General features: G+C 39.3%; 1 protein-coding gene across 1 annotated transcript; it reads left to right on the forward strand.

Moving 5' to 3' along the window:
* Positions 1-551: 551 nt before the first annotated feature.
* CCDC66 (coiled-coil domain containing 66) lies at positions 552-25,409 on the forward strand. Its single transcript, XM_082321029.1, has 20 exons — positions 552-602; positions 1,802-1,866; positions 4,211-4,233; positions 5,068-5,485; positions 6,386-6,521; positions 6,679-6,782; positions 7,784-7,908; positions 8,664-8,840; positions 9,714-9,845; positions 12,284-12,537; positions 12,912-12,996; positions 13,851-14,012; positions 15,511-15,658; positions 16,134-16,256; positions 17,543-18,021; positions 19,386-19,423; positions 19,704-19,990; positions 20,454-20,581; positions 24,419-24,505; positions 25,170-25,409. The coding sequence occupies exons 1-19, from the start codon at positions 592-594 to the stop codon at positions 24,500-24,502; spliced, it is 2,979 nt and encodes a 992-aa protein (XP_082177155.1). The 5' UTR covers positions 552-591; the 3' UTR covers positions 24,503-24,505; positions 25,170-25,409.
* The last annotated feature ends 54 nt before the right edge of the window (positions 25,410-25,463 follow it).

Genomic DNA, 25,463 nt, shown 5'->3' on the forward strand with positions numbered 1-25,463 from the left:
GGAGCGGCCGGACACCCGGCGGGCGCAGCCCCCCACCGCCTCCAGCAGGCCGCCCGCCGCCGGCGGCCATCGCTTCCCCACCTTCAGCCGCACGCCCCTCTTCCCTACCTCGTTTGCTTTGTCAGAACCACACCACAAATGGGGGGGAGGAGAAAAACAAACAAAAAAAAAAGACGAAGAAAGAAGAAAAAAAAGAAAAAGGAAGGAAAAAAAGGCCAAAAAGGCGAGGGAGGCAGCACCGGTGCGGACGCCGCCGAGCCGGGCCCCCGCGCCTCCCTCGCCCGCCGTAGCGCACCCATCTCTCCCTCCCCGCTCGACCTCTCCCCCACCGTCCCTCCGCCCTGCGCAGCCGCGGGATAACCCCGCTGCGGCGGCTCCGCGCCCGCGGCGAGCCCGCGGGCTGTGCGCGGCCCCCTGCCCGTGGGACTCCATCCCCCACAACGCCCCGCTGCGGCGGCCCCGCCGCGCGCGAGGAGCCCATTGGCAAAGCGGCGGCCCGGCGGGAAGCCTATCGCCTCCCGCCTCCTTGCGCGGGGCTGGCGGCCGCGGCGCCCGGAGGCCGGGCCGTGCGCGCCGCCGCCGGGCCCAGCCATGGATCTGGGGTAAGGCGGGAGGGGAGGAGGGGCTCGCTGGGCTGGCAGCGAGAGCCGCTGCCGCCGGCTGGGACGCGGCCCTGTCCGGGGAGGGGCGGCCCCGGCCCCGGCCCCTCACGGCCCCGGCACCCGCCCGGCCTTCGCCTGCGCTGTGAGGGGAACCCCGCGGCCCGCCAGCGCCGGGGCGCTGAGTGCCTCGCGGCCGGGGCGCTGGCAGCGGGAGCGCGCTGCCTGGCGAAGCGGAGGGGTGCGCAGGGCCTTCTCTCGGGCGGGCCTCGGGGGGGTCTGGAGACGGCCGGGGGGGCGAGGTCTCCGAAACCCCGCGCTTCGCCGGTGCGGGGGGACCGCCGGTACCGTCCGCCGGGGCGAGCGAGGCCTGCAGCTCCCGCAGCCGGCCGGTGGCGTTCCCGCGGGGCAGGGGGGGCCCTGGGCCCGCTCCTGCGGGACCGCGCCGGGGCCGAGCCCGGGCGGCCGGTGCCCCCGCCGCGGGTGCGGGGCCCGGCGGAGCTGCCGTGTGCTGCCTGCGCCTCGGGGGTCACAGCTGCGGGCGCTGCTCTGCTGCCCTGGTGATTAGACAGTGGCTTGCGAGCGTCAGGTGTGCTAGGCTTCTGGTTTTTAAAGATAAGCGTCATTTTGAGCATCAATCTTTATATTGGATTTCTCAGACTAAGAACAGCGTTGGAGTACTTTACACTCATGCACCTAAACACTGCTAACTTTTTTTAAACCCTGATAACAACATTTGCTCCACTTTAAAATGCGGACTCTTTTGCTTGGAAGCACAATTAAAGACTGTTTTCAGAATAGAGCCCCTTTTTGTGATCAGCACTGGCATTGAGGGAGACTTGTTTAGCATTTTTTGTAGCACACAGTTTGTATTGCTGGATGATTAAGTTCTTGAGGTAGGCGTATTGCTAGGTATAACAATACGGAGTGGCACCTTCAGCATGAAGATTTACTCTGTAACATGCAAATCCAAGTTTTCCAGTATCAGTGCTAAAAACAGACCCTCTTTAAGATCTGTTGATTTCTTTCTATTAAGTAGCTCCACACAAATGTAGGAAGCTTGGGGTATGAAAGACCATCTGGACCAACAGTAAATACAATGTTATAATTAAGTACAATTGTCCTTGTTATTAATGTAAAAGTCTTACCATTATCAGATTATTTAATATTTCAGATTCCCCCCTCTCTCTCTCATTTTGCAGAGATGGACTGAAGCTTGAAACTGAAGTGCTGGATGGAAAGCCTAGGCTAATTCTAGCTGCTTCTGGTATTTTTTTCTAATCATTTATCTTGAGTAATCTTTAAAGCTTCTTGAAGTTAAACTTAAGATCCAAGCAATATGAAGCACAGCTGTATTGAAGTATTCTTCAAGTTAGGGAGAATATTTGTGCATTGTTATTTACACGTCCTCTTACCCACCAGCTTGTCACTGGTCTAGGTTGATACTGAACTTCTGAGTAGTCTGTCCACTGATGTACAGCTGGCAAATAGTGTTGACTTTTCATAGCTTCTCTCTCCACTCATAAAAAAAAAATAAGTACTATTATATGTTGACTGACATAATTTTTGTAACTTTACAGCACCTCACTGACCTGCTTAATTTACACAGAATTACATCATTACGGTCACATTTCTGACTTCAAAGCAGCTTTAGTATTTGGCCGTTGATGTTTATAGTCAGCAGTTTATTTAGGCCAGATCTCATTACTACCATCTGAGGTCGACTTTTCTAGTATATGTTAATAATTAAGCTTTAATAAATTCTATTTTTGTGATTTGTCAGGCATCTGTTTCTGTACAAGCACAAGTCCACTTTCTGTAACTGTTGTACGTACCAGTCAGGGTACAGAAATTCTCCGTTTAGTGCCCTCTAAATTATATTTCATTTTCTGTCCTCTAAATTATATTTCATTTTCTGCATTTACCAGACAGCTGTCTAACAAGTCATTATGGGATATTTTGAGTCAGTCAGGAATAGCAGTCTACTGGAAACAAAACCTTGCAACACCTGTAAAACAGCAGTGCTACAGCTTTTACTTTTTCCAACCATCGTTAACATCAGCAGCTGGATAGGGCAGTGTACATTCCAGAGCGCTCTAAGATAAAGCACTGACTTTGAACTAGCCTTGAACAAGCAGTCGTCTTCAGGAATTAACATGTTTATACAACTGATATAAACAGCACTTCCTTGAATTGAGTAGTGTCAGAAATTGCATCAAATTGTATTACTTCTGAATTTCAGTTTTCTGCACTGTAACACTGCTCACAGTCTTAGGGGCTAAAGTAGGATTATTCTGTAGTAGCTTAAGCTGCTGCTTGAGATAGTTGTTTCTCTTTTACACAGAAAAAAAGAAAATAACCCATAAGCAGCTTTTTGGAGTTCCCGATTACGTATCTCCCCACTATGATGGCAAAGACCCTATTTATGTTTCTTTTTCCTTTCCACAGAGAAGTTGGGTTTGCATAGCACATAGAATCCCACCTTATGTAATTTTTGAATGGCCAGAAAGAAGCCCAAAAGTGACTTTTACCTACTCAGATGAGTGTTGAATGCTTGAGAACCCAGTGATAAACACGGCCACAGAACACCCTTACTACTGAAACATTATCAAGATCGTTCAGGATTTAATGCTCGTCTCCACAAGACAACATTTTGGCATACTCCCAAGTTTTAAAATGTTCATCTAGGTTGGAAACTATTAATAGTGTAGTTTTGCAGACTTTAAGAACAGTGTTCTCCAATGTCTTTAATTGGTAATGCAAAAAAAAAAAAAAAAGTATAGGTGGTACCAGTGCAAAATGTGCAACAACCACTGCCAGAGCAGTAATTGCATAGTGCAGCTGAAGCAGCCTTGTTTCCAACAGATGTGTTCTACTAAAATATCATCCCTAATATTTTCTACCCTTTTTGCATTAGCCATATGTGCAGGATTTCTTGTGTTGAGTACCACATTCCCTCTACTAACCAATATTATAATATTCTTTATTAATAAGTATTATATTAAACACAGTACTTAATATTGTTTTTGAGACCACTACATCTCTGTGCATCCTCTAGGATTTGGGTTAAAAGACTGAGGAGTATTTCAGGGTGTAGGTAAGCGGCACAATAATGGATGGTGTGATTATGCAAGTATTGTTCCTTTAGGCTGTCAGCGATGGAGACAGATAACATCACGTAGTGAGATGGGGCTGGATACAGGGACTGTCCTGGAAGGATGTGACACAGAACGCAAACTGAAAAATCACAAAAACCAAACAATTAAAAATAAGCGATTACCACAGGGCTCTCTGAGAAACAGAGTCAATAGCAGGGGAGGATCAGACTCGCACAATAATTTTATTAGATCTATATAAAATTGGAAATAGTTACTGACATATATCTATCTGATTTTTTTCCAGCATACTTTTGAAGTGTGTATACTGAAATTTAAAAAAAAAAAAAAAAAAAAAAGTAATATAATTGGGGCAGATGTTATGGGGAAAGTACTTTCCCCCTGCCTTACAAAAATCAGACCAATGTAACAGTTTATTAATTTCTCAAGATTGTTTTTCAGGAAGAAGTTGTTATTAAATACTTCTCTTATATGTTTGCATTTGTTTCCCAAAAGATAAATCAAAGCCTGCAATGAAGGTGAGTGGAAAAATGACTTTTTTGGTTAGAGCACACAAATTAACTAGTTAATTTGTTAACGCAGAAATTTGAGAACACATTTGAACTGTCTAAATACTTGTAATCAATGATGTTTATGAAAGATAAATATGTATTTCTCAGGTTCATAATAGCTGTTAAAAAGGATGAATTAAAAGTTCTGTGACTACTTTTACCTTTGCAAAATGCTTTAGTTTACTTTGCCAAGAAGTTACAGCCACACACGGAATCGCCTAAATCGGAACTTTCAGAGACCTTAAAGGGATTCTGGTAAAATAGGGATCGGAAGCGCGTTTAAGTTCCAAATTGATCGTATAGGTTGTCTCTGTCTGAGTAAACTGCAATGTAGTGGGTTGGGGAAGGCAAGAAAGCAGAAAAAGGTCTCAGTGCAAAGGAGATAATTACAAGTGTACATCAAGGACCTTGAAAAGGATAAAACTTCAGTACAGAATGGAAGACTCAGGATTGAAATAATACTGGCTGTATGGTGAAAACATACACCTGTTTGAAGCCAGGCTTCAGAAATGCCAAAGAAAAGCAGAATTAATGTTTATTACTTCTTTTAAATGTTATGCTACATAAAGTTATTTTTCATACTATCATTTTTAAATATTCAAATTTAGGTGCTGTATTCTCTTCCAAGGTGTTCCTAGTACTCATGAAGATACTTCATTAGTTTATACTGAGTTAGTTTCTATTGATGTAGCAGAGAAGAAAAATGACACTTATTTTACTTGTTGCTTCAATCTTGTTTTTGTTACCCATGCAAATTTATTTCCATATTTAATATATGGTGATATCTTATTGCTTTAACAGATGGGTAATAAAGGCAGAGCACCTAAACAGGCATTGAGAATAAAGCATACTGGACATGTTCTGAGGTCAACGCAAAATGCTTGTATCAAGCAGGAAAACTTAACAAAACCAAAGAGTGAATCAAGCTTATCAATGGCAAAAGGTGAAAAACTGCAAGTTACTAAACACTCCTCACACGAAGGCACAACTAAAGATCACACTTTGATTTTCCAAAGAGATAGCACAAACAGATATCCCGATTCAGAGAATCCTAATCTTGTTAAAAGTAAACAGAAACCTCAAAACCCATGTGTATCAGCTGAAGACCTAACAAGTTTGGTATGTTTAACACAAGAACAGCTTCAACAGATTTTGATGACTGTGAAAGAAGGAACCAGAAGCATCTCTGAGACTCATAATGAAAACCAAGAGGAAATGGGTGAGGTACCAATAGTTGAATAGTTTTCATGGAAACAGAGCAAGATGTGGAAGCTTAACTTTGAGTTCATAATTTAAGTTCATTTGCAGGTTGCGGAGATGTTACAGTTATGTTTAATGGTCTCAAACAAAATACTGTTTGCTATTAAGGATGTGAAATCGGCTGTTACTGTTAGGAACCAAGCATTTGATAATTTTAACAGTAAAAACTAAGGATTGATTGATAGTATTCTGGTACTTTAAAGAGCAAACCAGCAAGCAATTCTGTCAATATTTCATGCAAAAAAGGAACCATTTTACATTGGGGGGAAAAAACATAGTAGAACTGCACTGTAGCATTACCATTAGGAGTTTGAGAAAAAGCAATACCTCAAAGAGATAGGCCTTCCTGGCTTTGTGCAGAGTTCAGGTCTTGCTGTGTGTCTCAAGAGCAGCAGTGCCATTTTCCTCTGGCCCGAAGACGTGCATGTATCTTTTTGCCTAACTGTAATATTACTGTTGAATAGTATTTTATTTTCTTTCAATTCTTCTACTTGGAAGCGTGAGAACTATTGCATATCTCGTATTACATCCTTACTCCTGTTTGTGGACCTATGGAGGTGGTCAGTGCTTTGCCAACAAGAACAAGACATGCTGCAATTAAGTAATTACAGTCCCAGAGTCTGAGCTCTTAGCCAAGAATAGTGTTTACTCTAAGTCTAGCATTCTAAAATACCCTGTGACATAGTATCTTACATGCCTTAACCATACAAGCAGGGCTGAAAACAGTTTTGTTAAGTAGTGGGGAATTTGCAAATTTCTGCTGTTTGTAAAGTATTTATTCAATGCTGAAGTTAGTGGTCATATATATATATATATTTTTTTTTTATATATTTTTTTATATATTTATATTCTACCACAGCTACTAATGAGGCATCAGAGGAAAACGTTATAGTGTTGCTCCAAAAAGCTTGTGAAGTTTCATCTGTTCCAGAAGGAGCTAACTCTGATTCAGGCAGAAAACAAGAAGCATATCCGCAGCCAGGACAGAAGGTTATGTACGTAGAACTGTGTTATTGTCTACAAAAATTGTATCTCCAATAAAGATTTGTATTGTAATTCTTAATCACAGTAAGACTAATTAAAACATTAGCTTTAAAATTAACAGATTTGCTTTTTAGGTAAAAATTTTCTTTTCCCCTTCCTTTTCTCTAGAAAGGATTCGTGGAAACCTGCTGACATGTTTAGTACCTTGGGTGAAAGAGAAGGGGAGAAAGCCTTATTAGAATTTAGAAAGACCCAATGGAAGAAGGAATTAGGTACTTACGATATACAGAATATATTTTCGATCAGTTTATTACACTCAGGATGCCAAGAAACTTTGTGTTCCTTATGCTCTTTTAAATTTACTTATATCAGCGCAGTTGCTACAAATTGGAAAGTACATAGTTTTATTAGCCTCCAAGACAGATTAAGATTCTTGAATTTCAAAATTTTATGCAAAGATTATCTATAACTTCCTGCAAAAATGCTTCTTAACCAAATTTGTGATAATATTTTTAAGGATATTCAGTTATGCTTCATATTTTAGGAGTTACTTGCCACCAATTTTGTCCCATTCTGCCAGTAGTTGATAGCCGTTATCATTAACAAATTCATTTGTTTTTTTAATCGGAAAAGCGTCACCCTAATCTACAAGCATGACTGAATATATCAAATTGCAATTTGAACTTGAAACAGTTTGCAGTCCTGCCCCATCACCGACCAAGGGGAATCTCTGTAGAAAAATAAAACTGTTTAACACAGTAGTAAATTCTCTCTGACAAATTAAACTTTTTATGGTTCACATGCAGGACTGTTGTGTTTTGTTTTCAACTTGGGTGTAGACCACCTGGTTTCAGGCTTTGATTCTGCATTGTGAGTAGCTTCCATGTATAGCTCTATCGGTTTTAATAGTATTACAGTAGTCCAAAACTGGTATAATATAATAGAGATAATGTATATATTTGGTTATTTCTCTTAGTTTTCTCTCTTCCCCAGGACATTGTTAAGCCTTCAGTGTTTTGTAGTCTTCTCAGAGAGATTCCCCAATTACCTGTACATCTCTGGGCAGAGACTCAGCTGCGATCCTCTTAAGAGCAAAGTCATGTTTAGACTGATTGGTCAGACAATGGTGACTTACTCTTGTAGTCCATTTTACAATCAAAATTACAGGGTAGACATGCTTTGCTGCTTTTTTGGCTTTTTGTTTGTTTTTTTAAAAAAAAAACTGCTACACATCTGTATTAGAAATTCTTACTAGAGTTTGTTGTTTTTGAAGATGAACAGGTAGCACTGAAGAAGAAACTGAAAGAAACTTTGGAGGGAGAGGTGGGTTATTTCTGGGCAAAACCTGGCAATAATAAAGCCCATAAAGAGAAAGTGGAAACAGCTGACCCAGATAAGGTAAGGCTATCAGTAAATAAAAAAAAACCCACACAGTTTCCACAGCAGTGTTCCAGAACTGTTCAACTTTTAATTCATACAAGATTTTCTTTTCTGTACGAATCCAGTAGAATCCAGTCTCAGTGGTCATGGCATGAATTGCTGCAACACCCTGTTTCACACTTACCTATTGCTTCAATTTGTAGCTTCACAAATTAAGATCTTTGTAGCATGAACAACCCATTTGTGTCCTTCCATGTTGATTCCTAACTAAAAGGTATAAATCTTTTCCAGTTCTGTTTTGAGGAATAGTCTCAAATGTAATTCCTGGTTATATCATTATTTACATTGTTCATGAGCTCTCACTTATATTTGATTGCTTAGATAATGAGCATAGCAATTTGACTTTTACTCTAACCTGCCTCTTAAAAAGTCAGCTGTCACTCTGAAAATGCTGTGTCAGGTAAATATATTATACTCAGACAAGACTGCTTCTCCAGCGAAATTGATTGCTGTTAAACAGAAGTGAGGGTTGTAAATTGCTTTTTTTGTGGCATATTCAGCATTCCTAGAAAAGTTACCACTCTACCATATGATAATTTGTTTCAATTTACATAATTAAGAAATACTGGATATGAAATGCTTAGTTACAAGTTTTGGCTGAAGTTTTAATGAATAACAGCTTCTAGAAGTATAATTTACTTGTTTATTATATGATAAGGGCTATTTAATACAAACAAAACAGGTGAGCTAAATAAAGGTCACTTTATTTGCAGACAATGGTTCCAGCTGACTCAATTATTACCACTGAGGAAAACTGTGTCCACACAGCTGCTTTAGCCACAGAAGCTAATAAAGTTCCACTGAATGTTTCAAGTGCTCCAGCTGGGCAGGCTTCTGATTTCAGTTGTTCTGACTTACCAGCTCTCAATTGCACAGCATTTGTTTTAGGGGTAAGATTTTAAATTGCATGCAGGTTTTTTTTGTTTGGTTGGTTTGGTTTGGTTTTTGTTTTTTTATTTTACTTATTTATTGACAACACATGTATATCTTCAGTAGCTCTTTTAAATCAGAATAATTCAGTAGACCTTTTTGCTCTATCTAGAGAATTGTATCGGAATGAATGTTTATCGAAATACTGATGCTTGGAAGACTGAGCATTTTCAAGGCTGATGTGAGGAACGGTACTAGAGGTGTGAGCTGAAGTCTTATTTTGTTTTTAAGTATGCGTTAAAGAAATAGAGAAGTGGGAAGCTATCAGAAATAGAAGACTAAAAAAAGTATGTTCATTGCAGAAGGTTCAAGAAGTGGTTTTTGAGTTATTGCTAGTAGGCACTGATTGAAGAGTGGTTTTTGTCAGATGGCATTGAAAGTTCTCAGTGCCACTGGAGCGTGTTAAATACATCCATTAAGAAGCAGGAACAGAAGATAGTATCTAGAATTTACTTGAAACAGATCACTACTAATTAGATCATAGTGCTGAATCTACCTGGAACATGGACTGAGCAGTGAACCATGGAAGAAGGAAGGGATTTTTATTCATGATACATGTAAGTAAGTTTTTTTTGAAGTGAGAGGCTGATGGTTCACATTAGAATAGTATTCAAGAACTGGCTTATTTAGCATCTTTCTAACAACTGAAGCATTTTTATGGAGCAGTCAGACACTTGCTGCAGTTACAAACTTACATTGATTTTTTTGTGCAAGAGAACAGCCCGGTTATGCCTAGGAACTGAAGGCAAAGTTTTCTGCCGCCTTCACTATGTGGCTAGACAAGGTATTGAATTTTTTGTACAAGGAAGAGACTAGTGCTTATCTTATTTCAGGAAGCTGTGCCACAGGAACGACCTTCTAGTGCTTTGAAGCATGAGCAACAGAAGAAGTGGCTTGAAGAGCTGGACAAACAGAAGGAAGAAGCTAAGCTACGAAAAATAGAAGAAAAACTTAATTTATCAAAGGTATCTGTGGTTTAGAGGGACTTTTTGGAATAAGAGAAGTTTTTCTGTCCATTTTTGTTCTAAGAAATAAAAGATGAAATCGTAGACCTAATGAAGTAGCGACAAAGATGTAATTACCTGCGGCACGCGCAGGTTTTCACCATAAGTCCATAGGACAGTCTAATTGAGCGTTCAGCCAGTAGCTGTTCCAGTATTTTGGTGGCAGACAACAGACTACCATGTGTCTGGTGCGATGTGTTAGAGTGCTTGCTGCAGAGATGAAAACAGTGATGTTACTATACTTTTTTTTTCTTTCCCACCGTTGTGTGAAAGCACTAGGGTTTGAAAGGTGTTGTAGAGATACTGGTCAGACACTTTGTAAAAACACATTTTCTGTAGACTACGGAAGGAGATGAGAAAAAAAGAAGGAAGGTTACAGACAACTACAGCGTGTCACAGTGGTGTTCAAATCCTGTTTCTAGAAATATTATTTTGAAAGGCATATATCCGCATGCACGTACACTCTTATGAAGCTTTTTTAAACACTTGTACTGCAAAAAGTATTGAAGAAAATAGCCTTACCTTTTTTACCCTTTGGTTTTTCCAGGCTGTTGAATGTAGGTCTCTTATGCTGGATCCAGAAGGAAGCTGTGGCCAATGTAAAACATGCAGTGAGATTGTGCTATTGCTAGAATCCAGATTTCCAAATTACTGTACACAGCTTTAACCCCAGGATTATTTTTTTCACCGTGCATGAGATGCATTCCCATCATAAGATGTTCTGTATTTGTAGTGAAAAGAATCTTGGTTGCCAAAAGTTGATTGATATGAATGTTCATAGTCTGTGGCCTTCTGGATTAAAAGGCTACAGTTTTTACTCTGATCTGAAGCATTTACAGCAATTACACAATTCCGAGACCGAAATTCTTCATTGTAATTCCACAGTTTGTAGTACTAGAAGAGAGCTTTACTACCCACCCTTCCAGAAGAACCCCTTGTCGCCAAGCTTGGTTACATACCTACACACAACACAAGTCTCTTCATTTCCTGAGTTGTTGAAGGAAGCAGGTTTCCTTTGCAAATTGAGCTTTGTAACTGTGAAGGGAAAACAGCTGTGAAAGGTTACTTCATTAGCTGCCTTGGTTTTTAATTTGATAGCTGTGCTGTGGGAAGATGGTTGCAGTCACCAGTGAGTAATCTAACAGTAATCTCGCTTCCAGCCTCTTTTTGAGAGGAAGTTAATATGCACTTAATCCCATTTTCTTCAACATCTGTTTTTTTCAGGTCTTGTGTTATACTCTCAACCCTTCTGCATATTGCACCACAGACTTGCATAAGAATGAAGCAGATTTTCCAACTACTCTGATCTGCTTCTACATCACAGAGTATTCAAAGGGAACAAAACTCAGGGAACAGGAGGAAGAATAATTCCGATTCTTATTATTTGGACTATGATTTTCTTGCTTCTTTTAAAATAGGTGTGAAACTTAGTTCTGACACAGGGGAATTTTTGTTTAAGGAAAGGAGTCCTAGAAAGCTGATTAGATTCTGTTAGTTTTTTTCCTGCAGAATGCAAGTTTTGAGGCAGCCATTCTCCAGTCCCTCCAAAGAAACAATTCTTTTAGTCAGAAGAGAAAACCTTTTCAGTACCTGTAACAAAAACAAAGGCCCATTAGGTAAAAATCTTCTATTAGTGATACATTGGAATGTCCCAATTGCCAACACTGAGCCAAAAAGATAAGCCTGGGTGGTGCAGAAGAGAGACTTAAACCCAGTATGTTTTAGGTACCTTCCTAGGATAGCAGTAGTGGCTGCTGTGGGTGGAAGAGATTTTGAAAGAAGGCTTATTTTATAATGGGCCTGTCTAGCTCAAAATAGGAAGTTAGAGATAGCATCTCTGCCCAACGCACATTGATTCTGCTACCATCCAGAATTAAAATGGAAGGGGTAAATGTAGGACAGTGTAAAAGATGCCACTCGTTCATGTTACTAGAGAGAGAATACGTGTGCAACAGGAGGAGAGTATGGCAGAGTGGACGGGGTACTGACTTCTCAATCAAGCAGTTCCCAGAACTATTAGAAAAATTATGGAGTGGAATAGTAATACAAATTGAAAAAGCAATACCAAAAAGCCTGAATCCAAGTTAACTTCTTTATTTTTCAATGTTTTTTCACTTTCTAATTTTTTGTTTCCTGAAAATGTAATAGCAATATGTTTTTGCTGACCAAGTATATGGATCAGCAGTATAATTTCTGATCTGACTTGCATTTTAAGCAACAGAGAGACTTCTGTTTTCCCATTTAGGGAATTAACTGCTGTCTGTAGTGTAGCCCCATAACAGAGCTTTTCCAATGTTCCTGTTTTACAAAATGTCTGTTGTCTGTTTTGTTAACCATACTTCATAGAAACAGTGTAATTGAGCGCATTTCCGTTTTTTTGTTGCTTCATATTTATTCAGGCTGAAGAGCATGACAGATGGGCAATGCATTTTGATTCTTTAAAGAACCACCTTAATGCTAATGCACAACACCCCTTAAATGGAATGTACAAAAAGCAGCCTGAAAGTCTTTGCCCGTCACCTGACCCTAAGGAGCTGACTGCTTTTATTCACCCTTTTTCACCTGCAGCTTTAGGCAACCTCATGCCCTCAAAGGTGGGAAATGCAGAAAAAGCTGCTAAAAACAGTGCTTTGGAATGCAGTCGGAAAGTCAGGTGAGTGAGCTTTGTAAGGATAACCATCTTCCTAGCCGGTACATTTCTGATACCTCCTCAGAAATTAAAAAAAAAATTGAATAAGATTCTTCAAATCTGATCTTTGGATCTTATTAATTTGGCTTTTGCTTTTTTCAGAAATACCTGTTGTTTCACTTTGGAAAGACACAAGTGCTTGCATTGTTCATTAATAAAATTTACTGCAAATAACCTTATTTTGTTCCTTAGTAAAATGAATTTCATAAATGTAAATTAATACAATACAATAACATCAACATGAAAATATTACTTGAAATCTAACTGATTCTAATTAAGAAAGGCCTTAGGATTCTTCTCTTATGATTAAAAACATTTACATGTTTCTTTGTTCATAGTTTCCTCCGTTCAATGACAGCTCTCCTGGACCCTGCACAGATTGAAGAGAGAGACAAGCGGCGGCAGAAACAGTTAGAACACCAGGTAGACTTCTGTTTTACTAACACTATTTTAATGAGAAGAAAGGATGAAAGGTAGTGTTGTCACATGAATAAAGCATGAGATTTAATACCAGACTCCAGTGAGGTACTTGGCTTCTGGGCTTCAGATTACACGTTTACAGTTGTTTAACGGTATTTCATTCAGTTAGACTCTACCGTTTCCTTTCAGTATTTGTAGAGAGATGATTGCATTTCCGTAACTGAATTCTTGCCTCAAAAAACGTACAGTGCAGTCTTCAGAGCTCTAGTAGGTTTGTGTGCATTTTTCTTCAGTCTCCCCTGTCATCAGGAGGACTGATATTTACAGGAACCCACTCCATGTATCTTTAAATTTTTAGCTACTTTACTGTCATTTACATTACTTCTGTGGCACTCTTAACTAAATGTATATCTATGTGATGATGTCTGTAGCACAGTGTAAAGAAGGCTTAGTATAAATGTAACGAGCCTGTTCTGGTCAAACTGTTATTCTGCTAGATCGAAATACTAGCTTTCAGTATGTAAGGTAAAAATCAGACCACCATTTCTTTACAAGAAAAATAAAAGCGTTTTTGAAAACATAAAAAGCTACTTCTGTTTGTCTCTGAGTATTTCAAACTGCTTTATTCAGCTGGTGGTTCAACCCCCCCAAAAGATAAAATAAATAAATAAAAAGACGACAGCTACCTCTCTTGTGAGAAATTAAAAGAAACAAAAGTGTTTGAAAGAAATTGTCTTGATTTTTTTAATTTGTCCAAATCCAGTTATTATACACGTATATGGAAGTATACGAATATATAGCTCATAATACCTTTAATGTTACATCTTTTAATTTTCCTTTTTTTCTGATATTACTAGAAAGCAATAATGGCTCAGGTAGAAGAAAAACGGAAGAAGAAAGAACTGGAGGAAGAGCAGAGAAAATGGGAAGAACAAGAGGAAGAACAGCGCCTAGCACGAGAAAAAGAACAAATGCAGAAACAGTTTGAAGAAGATATGCTGAAACAAAAACAAAAGGAGGTGGGTTTTTGCATTTTCTGTAGTGCAGATAGTCTGTAATAATACGGGGGGTTTGAGGAAAATGGTTCTTGTTCTTCACCTTCAAAATGGTGTTGCCTCATAATTTTGAAAATTAAAACTATCTAGATTTAGACATTTTGAAACCAAAATCTGTTTCCTCAATTAATAAACACATAACACCATACGAGTTTAAGGCAGGTTGCTTTTTTTGGACAAGGGCCTTGTCAGGAACAGAAATGGATAACAACTGGCAAAAATGGAATTGTAGTTTTAAATAATGCAGAAACATGCATTACTAAATGCAAATTTTAAATAAAAAAGAAACCTCCAAGTATGTGATCCCATTATTGTTGTTGGTAACTTGATGCTTTTAAGATGCTTCAGTACCATGAACTTTATCTGACTGGATGTGTTTTCACTCTGGATTGAAGACTTTGCAGAATATATTCTGGAAAAGTCATTTTAAGTGTCATTCGTGTTCTAGACCTTTCTCCTCTGTAACTATTGCTGAGCTTCACATACTCCTTTCATACAAAAGTTAAATCAAAAGTAACATTTTGACCTTTGGTAAGTACAAATTTTGCATTTGTATACATTCTCACCTGTTACAGAAGAGTCTGTAGAAGGTTAAAAGCCTTGTCTGATGTTTTATTCTTCCTTTGGGCACAGTAGCAGCTATTACTGTTTGCTTCATATTTGGAACAGTAGCAGAATTCCATGATGTCATAAGGCAGTGTGATTCCAAAAACACCCTCCTCTCAAACCTGCAGAAATATGGATCCCTGATTCCTCTGCATTTTCTGGACGGAAAGGTATAGCATCTGCCTGTAGATGCTAGAACAAACTGGTAAAAAATTGGGCAAGTTACCTTTCTCTGTCATAGCTCAGCTCTTTCAAAACACGTTACGCTGTCAGGCGTTGTTCTTTCCACCTGCAAATGCAGCAGGAAGCAGGGATGAGATGGTAATAGCAGTTTGGAAAGGAGATTTTCCTTGGCCCAGTCTCCTGCACCTTGAACCTGCTGAGTCTGGACACTGTAGCCCTCATATTTAGGGATGTTCTGCCTTTGTTAGGGAGGCTTCTATTGTCTCCTCTTAGTGGAAGGAGGGGTTTTTAATTATTTTTATTTAGCCTTCTTTTATTTCATGATACAGGAAGTCATAGATGGCTGAAATCAGATGGCATTTAGGAAAAGATGAATTTATTAGAAAGCGGATAAATATCCAAATAACTTTGAGGATATAGATGCTCGCTTTTTAATGCTAGGATTGAACATCTTTCATTAGCATAGCAGAGGTTCTGAATTTATCTTTGTAATCATAAAAGTTATATGTTGCATATTGCATCTACTCAACTAGTTTGGTTTTTGTTTTAAAAAGAAAAGGCTTTGCTCAAAATAGGAATATATGTAAACCTTGAGGATTATATGGAGATTAAATAATCCTATTAATTTTATTCTCAAAATAAATGATCACATATGTTTACTTTTTTTTTAAAGGAACTCGTGACTCTTAAAACAAATGAGCTTTATCAGACAATGCAGAAAGCTCAAGAATTAGCACAGAGATTAAAACAAGAACAGCGCATTCGAGACTTGGCTCAGAAGGGACATGACATTTCAAAACTTCAGAAGAATCTTGGTGGTGGCAAGTACAAGTCTTTTCGTATTCACTTTGCCTATTCCTTTGGTGTTTGCGTGTCAGTTGTTGGTGGGTTTTGGTTTTTTTTGTTTGTTTGTTTGTTTTTTCCCTCCCCCCTTCTGCATTTGGGTCAGAAATTGCTCCTTTGCTTCACAAACCGAATTTCATTTCAGCTTATTTAAAGAGCCTTCCAAACAAATATCAGTGTTAACTAATATGGAGAATATTATATTTTACTAAGCTTCAAATACTATATTACGTAAAGGAAGAAATATAAAGATATTACCAGGAATGTATAGGGAATATTCAGACCTATGTGCTGTCGATTAGATTTCCAGTGAAAAAGGGAGAGTATTAGGATCTCAACCATAGTTCTTAGTCTTGCTTTGAGTTTTAAACCACAGTAGTCTGATAACTTGATAGCATGGTTTAAATGGAACATACGTTACTAAACTGAACAATTTTACTTATTTCTTTTTAGTTGATACAGAATTTGAAGATGGTCATACTGACATTTCACATCAAAGTCACCATTTTTCTGATGACATGAAGAGCCACATTGATCAGCAGACTTCTCCTCGGAAAGACACTGCTGTACAGACAGGTATGCAGCCCCTACAGTTAGCTACTCTGATGTACCTTAAGAAAGACAGTAGAACAGCATATTTGTGAAACTGAGCTATAGGGCCACATCAGTATCATTCAGAAAGGAACAGAACTAGAAAGAAATACTTGGATACACACAGGCATGTTGGAATATTACTATATTCTTCTACATAAAGTCTATGTCTGTATATTTGATACTTACCAGTTACAGATTCAAATCACCCAGTCTGAAATATAGTGTTGACTTAAGAGTCATGGTCACAAGCCACGTAGGACTAAATTTATTAAGGCGTTTAAACAGGTATTTGTAGTATCTTCAGTGTGAATGTTCACAGGTTGACATAACGTGGTTTGGTATCGAGCAGGGCTGGGCTCCTAATGAATCCTTGAAAATATTGGCAGGAACATTGTCAATAATTCGGGAACTAGAAAACAAGACTCATTAGAAAATGAGAGCTTACATTCAAATGTTTAAAAAAGCGTTCTACAATTCTTGCTAAATACCCAGGCAGGACTGGGGGGCCATCTAGATAGAATGCTGCCCAGTCTTTATCTTGATTTTGTATCACACCGTTAAAAAACACGGAGCAAACTTAGTCTGCATCTATTAATATTGTAGATGAGGTGTCAATGAGCAGATTCAGTGGAACCTTACAGTCACTTTATGCCTTGTATTTAGACATTGATTAGCTTCTTATCACTTGTGAAGTGGAAGCTTTATTTCTGTTTGCTTAAGCAACAATTAATATTCTTGGTTTTGACAGTGCTGGTAGAAATTTTACTGTGATTTTTGAAGAGTTTACAAATTAAATAATGGTTTTGTGTATGCCTCTTAGTAAAGAAAGAAGCTGGATTGTTAGTAATTTAAAAATTGAACAAAATATTTCCATTGGAAGACAAGGATTGGGAAAGTAAATTATTCCTAGTAGCACTGTGAATATGACCAAACCATTGGCATGCTGAAAAACTAAACAGAAGCTGTGTTTTGCTCTTTACCATTGGGTACCATGACAGAAATAGAATTCTACATTTTAAAATAATGTAGTTTCATTCTACATAAATATTTTGCTTTACAGTGACTTGATTTTGTTCTCCAGTATTCCCCCCCCGAGTTTGCTTCTACTGGTCCTATCTTCCACATCAAAAAGAATAAAAACCATTATAAAACTGTAACAGCCAGTTTTTGAATAAAATCAGTAATGGTAGATTGATACGCATACAAAAGTCAAACAAGGAATTTGAATAGCTAAGACTTGGAGTTAAAATATAATTCTTTTTCTTTAGATGACTTTAATACTTCAGCATACACCAAGTCAGCTGAGGAAAGAACTGTGTGTTGCGGATCGCCCGATATTTCCATAGAATATAAAGAAACCTCTAGCAGCAAAAAATACCCGAAGGAAATGCAGGGTATAGATAAAAACAAAATTTCAGGAAAAGAGAATGGTGGCATTTACAGTGATCTATACGAACAGTATGCAAGAAAAGAAAGACGAATTAAGCCTTCAGAAAAATACAGCAAAAGACCTGATTGGAACATAAACAAGCCTGGGAAAAGATACATTCCAGCGTCAGAAAGATACCCTAAACAACTACAAAAACAAAGGGAAGAAAACAAAATAAGACGACAAATGGAGCTGCTTCAGTTGGTAGAAAGGAATACCCCTGGGAATCTCTGCCCAAAAAAGGGTGGTTATTCAGACAGGTCTCCTTCACCTCATGAGGAAATAAATATGAAGAATAAGGGACATAAAGTCAGAAAGGTAAATATTTGGTTTTTAACAACAGTGATGTGTGTTTTTAAGACTCCCGTTCCACGCTGCTTTGCCTGGATGGGAATTCACTTACGTAACTCAAGCATTGAGAATTTTCCTGTGACTGCCCTTTGTGTAAAGAATGGTATTGCAGCATTGTTCCGTTCTTCACGATCAGAAAATACATTCAGGTTTTGTGACTTCGCTTTTACTGTTACTTCAGTCTTCCAAAGTGTGTGTTCTTTTTCATTTATTTGTTATCATTGATTCATTATGTAAACAGGGAGCTTGATTGAAAGCAGTGTGCAGGATAGACTGACATCACTGACTTGCTCCTCTTTGTCCAGTCATTATGCTGTGGCGAGGGTTGAGGTATAGGAGTACCCGTTCAAGAGAACAATTTTTATTTCGGCAGAGAATATGGATAACTGAGGATGTACTCTGTTGTCATAAAAATCCATCCTTCTTACTGGAGTCATTTCTTCTCCATTTGCAGTAAGCATGTACTGGTATAGCTTGTGGCTGGGAAAAAGAAATTTTCATTTAAAGAAAATACTATCAAATATATTCGTGCCTCCTCTCCCTCTCCCCGCCCTTGCTCGCTCGCTCTCTGTATGTGTGTATAGACATATGTATGCGCAAACACGTCACTTTCTCACACCTTCCAGTAGAAAAAATCTGGTGGCCACTTCAGTTCTTTTTAGCCATTTGTTTACTGTGGCTACATACACATATTTTAGAAGCTGTGGCTGTTAAAAAAAAAGCATGTGAAAATACATAGCTGTTCACATAAGTATCTTTAAAGAAAGATTTATTCATTTGTTGAACAGAGTTTGTTGGTTTATTTGAGGTTAATGGTAAATCAAAGTTTTGTGCTTACGTTACTGAAAGGTAATGTTCAAGAATTTTGTACCTGAGAAATGGGGCAATGAATTTTAAGCAGATTTTTAAGATACGTAAGCCTTGTCTGATACCATAAGAAGCATGGGATATGTTAATATTTTTCAGTTAAATAGAAAACTTCTACTGACTGTATCTAGAAACACGACCTTTCCGTTAATAATCGTTATCTTGGGATGAATTTTTCAGGTTTATAAATGCAGCTTTCCAAGGTCATTGGAAAATATATACAGTATTTTTGATAGTGCCGAAGGCATAGAAAATTGGAGCAAATCCTCCTGTAATTCGTTTAATTTAGTTCATAGACACTACAAGTCTCTCTAATGCAAGTCTTTAATACCGTTCTCCTGAACCCAGGTCAAACAGAGCTTTTGGAATTTCAGAACAAACTTGTCTTGAAAAATGAAAGCTTTTAATATAAACATCATGGAGCTTTTTATTTTGCCTTTGACTTTCTTGGTTTTTTCTCCTAGGAAGAACAATTGCATAAGAATCATTTGAATGAAGAAAGGTATGTCAATACTCTGCATTAATGAAATGTATAAAAACATTAATAGTGAAATATAAATGCTCTTCTTTCCTGATTTTTAATTTTTTAAAAAGAATTTAGACGCATCTAATTGTCTACTATTAAAAATACACAAGACCAGACAAACTGCAGGTATAAAAGGAGAGTAAGTGAGCAGAAGTCCAATCCTCTGAGGATTCTTTGTCTCTAATATTTGAGAAAATTAATCACATCATTACTTAAGTTGTGTTGGGTTTTTTTTAACTGAAATTGTTTCATGCAGGTGTGAATCACCACCTGTCCCAGCAGTTAAGAACAGATTACACCAAGTACAACAAAAACAGATACATGCTTCTAATTTCCTGGTGCATAACAACAACAGTAGAAGAGAGAAAAATATCAAGACGGATACACAGCCGAGGAGCTCCCCTCCTCCCGTTACAGAAGCTGGAAGACCTCCCTCTTCACAATTTATTCCCTATGTTCGAACAAATGAAGTATATTACCTTGATCCAGATGCACCAGTGACTAGACCTTCAACACATGACCCACAGTATCGGCAGTTTAATGGTACTGAAATGTATTGTGAACTGATTCATGGAGAAGAGAAGAGATGTTACAGTGATTTAGTTCAAAGTGCTACAATTTATTCAATTTGGTATTTGTTTTTACTGAATTCTGCAGTAACCCATGTGTGTCACAGCACTGTACAGAAAGCCTGTGCAACCAAATGATACTCTATTTAAAAAAAAAAACAAACACAGAAAAAGTTTAAAGAAATCAAAAAAGCAACAAAATTTCTTATTCTTTTATCTTTTTTGTCTGTTTACCTTTAATGAAGTATGATTGCACTTCTCTGGCATTATTGTATATAGATTTGGGTTTAGGAATCTAAGTGCTGTTTGACTTAAAAGTAGTGATTGTAATCTAATAGCAACTAAAACCTGATTTTTCACAAGCTGTGAAATATCTACTGCTTCAAAATGAAAACAAAATTGTATCGTTACCTGATTTGATATACATTTACTTGTAGATTCTTACCAAACGCCACGACAGATTTTTAGCTCTGATCACGTTAGAGATCCTCTTCTAAATCCTGATGTAGTTAAAATCAGAGAGAGACAACAAGCAATTCTCAAAGGACTGTCAGAATTACGCCAGGTAAGCAAAAATTTATTGGATAAACATGTATGTATATATGTACTAAAGTCAAAATGAGCATTGCAAACTATTACGTAGTCATAAGCGTTGGCCTTTAATTCATTTTTCCGTCATACATGGTAAGTTTTGGGCCCTGTCCTCTACTTCTGTTGCCTCTTACTAATTTTGCTTTTCATGCATTGCTGCCACCTTGGGGCTGTCCTTAGGGAGAGACTGTGCGCTCCTTAGTCCTTAGATTAGCTATGAAACACTGGAGTACCTGAGAAAACTTGAAATCAAGAGGAATTTATGGCTTTATTTAGTCTCCAGGTTTTGATAGTTAGGGTTGCTTATAATAAGAATGTTCCGATTTCAAGGGGAGAAAGAATAGTATTTTAACAAAACACTAGAACCCTTGTTAATGAAATTTCACGGGTAAGCCAGTCATGACAGAGCAGTGTGGTTGGTGTAGAAGAGTTAGTGGGGAGGTAGTCATGTGTCAGGCCTGGAAAAGTACTGTAATTTGCAAATTTGAAGTGTGAACACTTCGAAAATCCTTCCAAGATAGCTCTTCTTTTGTTAACGTGTCAAAGTAAAAGGCAGGATTTGTCAATCAGCCAGATTTAGTGAGTGACTATAAAATGAAATTTAGTTTAATACTACACACACAAGAGCTCCTGAGACAGAAGTCTGTCTCTGTTTCTATACGTTGTTCTATTTGTAGGAAGTTACCGGTAACGATTAGATCTGCAGGATTGCCAGAAGGATTTTGAAAATGGTGAGACTGTCTTTAAGGATCCATGTTGCAGTAAATTAAAGCAGCACAAAAGATTATAGCTGATAACTGTGAAGTTCCATATTTTCCTGACTGGAATAAGAACACCAGGAAAAATAGTGTCGGGCATCTAGTTACTAAAACAGGAGTGACTTTGATACTCCACCTGTTGGCAACAAGGTGTGGCCCGTCGCAGATTCAAACTGCAGGTCTGGACAGTCGCAGGAACAGTTTCCTTTTATGCTTCTAAATGGCCTGACAGGACTGCAAGACAAAAAAACCGATTTAGGTTTGCATTTTGTTCTTGAAGCACACTAAAGATAAAAATGTATTAATGTCTTCCCTTGTTTTTGAATGGCTCCATACTAAAAGGACTTTATTGCTAGCAGCACTATTTTTCTTGCCTCAAGGAAAAATTGCATAAATGATTAAAATAAAGGGAAGAAAATCTGACAGACTTAAGTACAACCCAACTACCGGTAGTTACCACTATTAATTACCTGCTGTGGTTTAGAAAGACGGGTTCTGTGCATACATCGTGCTTCAGTAGTAGGTAGATGCCTTGTGTGAAGGAAGGGTCACTGCTCTCCTCACGGTATCGATCAAGAAAAGTTGTGACCCAGGAGCGCTGAAAGGTTGCCAGTTTCTAATGGCTTCCCAGTAGGTTTGACTGGATCTGGTCTTCCCCAGTGCTCCTTAACGTTTTTGTTAAATATCCACAAGTTAAGTATTTTGTGTTCAGGCTTCGTTTGCCAGTGGTTAAGAATGAAGCCAGCTTCAAAGCCCAATTTGATCCTTGTGCTTGTTGAGGTGACCAAAAGCCACGGATCTTTAAAGAGGTTTAAGGTGATAACATCCCTGTTGGCAAACTGAGGGGACAGCAGCGTAGGGGCATTCTGGATGCATAGTATATATTGAGGTCTCAACAGTGGCCAAAGCTAATGTTAAGGTTAGTCTTTCAGTGGACCTTGGTTCTGGAAGAGAGTTGAGTTAAAACATGTAGCGTTCTTATTTAAATATCCTACCAGCTGCCGAATGCATTTAGGGCATTAACTGTCGAACTTGGGTGCATCTCGGGTGCCTAAGTACTGTGTACTCCTACGGGTGACACCTGTTTTGCATCAGTTATTTCCCTGAGGAAGGAAAAGTAATGCAATATTTTGTATGAAATACCGTTTAGACAAAGAGCAGAGTCTACTTTTCTCTTTCAGAATATAATGTAGTTTTGGTTTTTAAAATTATACATACATGCATATATATATTGGATTGATGGTTTCCGAATATATACGTATTTACAGCGTGTTTGGCCATTCTTTAGCCTTCTTTTGTCTGGGGGAATTCACAGCATCTTTGGCCAGTCTTTAGCCTTTGAAACGCACGCCCAGCGGGAGCGAGGGGTACGTACCCTCGGGCTCTCTCGGTGCCAGGCCAGCTGAGCTGGCGGGCCCGTGGGAGCCACCGCTGACAAGGGAGAGCAGAGGAGGCCTCCCTCTGACAAAGGGAGGGCGACTCTGCCCTTGCGTTTGGTACAAGCCAGCAAGTCTCCTCCTGCCCCCCAGGTGACGGCGCTAACGGGAACTATCAACAGGCTCTTCTTTTCCTCACTGACATCGAAGGAGGCAGTGGAATAAGCCCAGGTTTATTCATCCAGCAAAGCGAATTGAGTATTTGTGGAAAAGAAGGGCCAAAGTTTAAGAGAAAGGACAAACGCCCCAGCTACAGTCAGTACATGCCAGGGCATCTTATTTTTACTCGGGCAATAAAACCAGTTGCCAACAGGTTTAGCCTACAATGGCTGAGCCATTTGCCAGCCACCAGCAGGCCGGCCAAGGACATGGGAAGGCCGCACTACTTGTCCCTGTGTAGACATTTCACATTACTTTTCCCTAGGCCTTTTTTTGACCTTCGCAAACCATGTGACAGACTTTGTTCCAGTTTTCAATGTTACTGACCTGTTTCTCACCTCAGCTCTGTGTTGATTTAAGGCAATTTATTGCATGACTTTGTTTTGCAACACGCTACTAAATGCAAAAAACACTCTATAGTAACAGTAATTCTTGACAAAGGGACTGAACAAGTCTGCTGGGCCATTAATAGAAACAGCAGATACTGCTGGTGAGTTAAAAAGCAATTCATCAAGTGATTGAAAGCTGCTGCTTTTGGAAGGGTGCAAAGCAAAGTCGAACCAGCTTCTTTCCTAACTGAAGCCGGTTCTGCGGGACCCCTCTCCCCCTCTGTGCCACCAGGAATACAGTATCCAAGTTGCTGTAGTCGCTGCTGGCTCGCGTTAGGTCTAGCCTGACCTGTGCCAGCAGCCTGTAACCCTTCTCTTTGAGAAAGGTCTTGTAACTCTGAGGAGAAATACCATTGTAACTTACCCCCCTTTTTTTTTGGTAAACAAACTTCCTTGGTACCAGGTATCTTCTGACGGGTCTAAAACGGCTAGAGACCAAGGGGCCAGGTGTATCGATGCATACGATCCTATTAATTACAGTAAAAAAGGCTTATTTCAAATTTATGAATGTACTAGACAGCTCTATCGCGCATGACTTGCCACAGCCCTGCCATGTATGACTGACTGACTCATAGCCAGGGATACACTGCCAAGAATTTTTTATTACAGGTTTTCTCCATTGTCTAGTACTTAGGAGAGCCGTTAACACAGCAGGAACCTTTTACCTTTTGAGAGTAAATACGCGTATCCTAAAGCACCCGACACGGTTCTAGTTCAAATGGTAATGCTGGCCTTTATCTTCCAGTATAATTTACGTGAAGACCAAAAGCTGGTACCTGTCACGGTTTTGGGTTCAGCTTCATACAAGAATACACTAGAATACCACAAAGGCAGGGACAACGCACAGAGGAGCGAGCACGTTAAGTTCGGCACAGTGCAGGGTCGTCCCCGCGCCGAAGGCAGGACACCTCGAGGTCCCGCTCTGCTGAATGTATTGCATTGTACTGCTTTTTTAAAGTTGCGTACTTAAAAAGAATTGAGCCTTTTAAAATGTGAAACAGCGACACTTTACTACTTCAGGCCGCATGAGGAAGACAGCAGATTCACATTTATATTCCGTTTATTGCAGGGCCTCCTGCAGAAGCAGAAGGAGCTGGAGACTGCTCTGATTCCTGCTGTAGCTCCAGAAGAGCCCTTTATTTCGCCGTTTTGAGAGGTACACGTCCATGTTCTGAAGTCTTAAAAATGTAAAGGCACAGCACTTTGCTACTGTAATTAGTTACGAACCATCTCTCTCTTTTTTATGAAAGCTTTAGATGATGTGAATTTTGATAGATTACAGGGTCATGTTGCTTTTCATATTGGAGATACATTAAACTAACGATGGTGTCTGTTTAGAACAGTCTTCATGCTACCTGAAGACTTATGTCCATTTAATATAAACGACCAAAACACTGTATAAAAATGTTACCTGGGTTTTTGTAGAACTGAGTGTATGTATTTTGATAAATAAAAATATTAAGGTGTATTCTGAATGGCTTGGGTAGGCTTTGTTGGTATTTTTAACTATACGAAACTGCTTGTACTTAACTATTCAGACAGCTTTTAGGCTTCGACAATGCGTATTAACTCAAGTCATCCCAGATCTTAAGACCACAAAAGTGCTGACTGTAAACTCTCCCTTAGGAGAGCAGCGCTTACCGCCACCCTGGGCTGGGCCCAAGGCAGCACAGCTCAGGTTAAGGAAGTTTTCTTATCAACGAGGTCTGAACAGATCAGCGGTCAGTGCTTCCCGCCAGAATTCAGTGTTTACTTGAGATTAATTTGCTTTTTGTCTTCAAAAGACAGGATAATCTGGGGTAAAACTGTTTCTCTTCTAGACCTCTGCAGAAGATGCACAGCCTGAACGCGGTAGTTGCGTCGTGGTACCATGTGATAAACACCGCAGCGACTGTTCCTAGGCGTAACCCAACGCCGACGGGATCTCCCAGCAGTGGCGAAGGGAACAGCAGCGCGTTCTTCCCTCTCGCCTGCGCCGAGCCGGGCAGTCGGTGAGAATCGGCGCTCGATGGTCGAGGTGGCAGAACGGCTCTTCACAAATTCTTTCAGGTTTATTGATCCAAGGGAGTTCTTTTTTGGAAAAAAAGATGATTTATTTGCTGTGTTGGGGGGGG

The sequence above is a fragment of the Platalea leucorodia genome (genome assembly GCF_965183815.1).
Source record: "Platalea leucorodia genome assembly, chromosome: 9".
NCBI classification, from domain to species: domain Eukaryota; kingdom Metazoa; phylum Chordata; class Aves; order Pelecaniformes; family Threskiornithidae; genus Platalea; species Platalea leucorodia.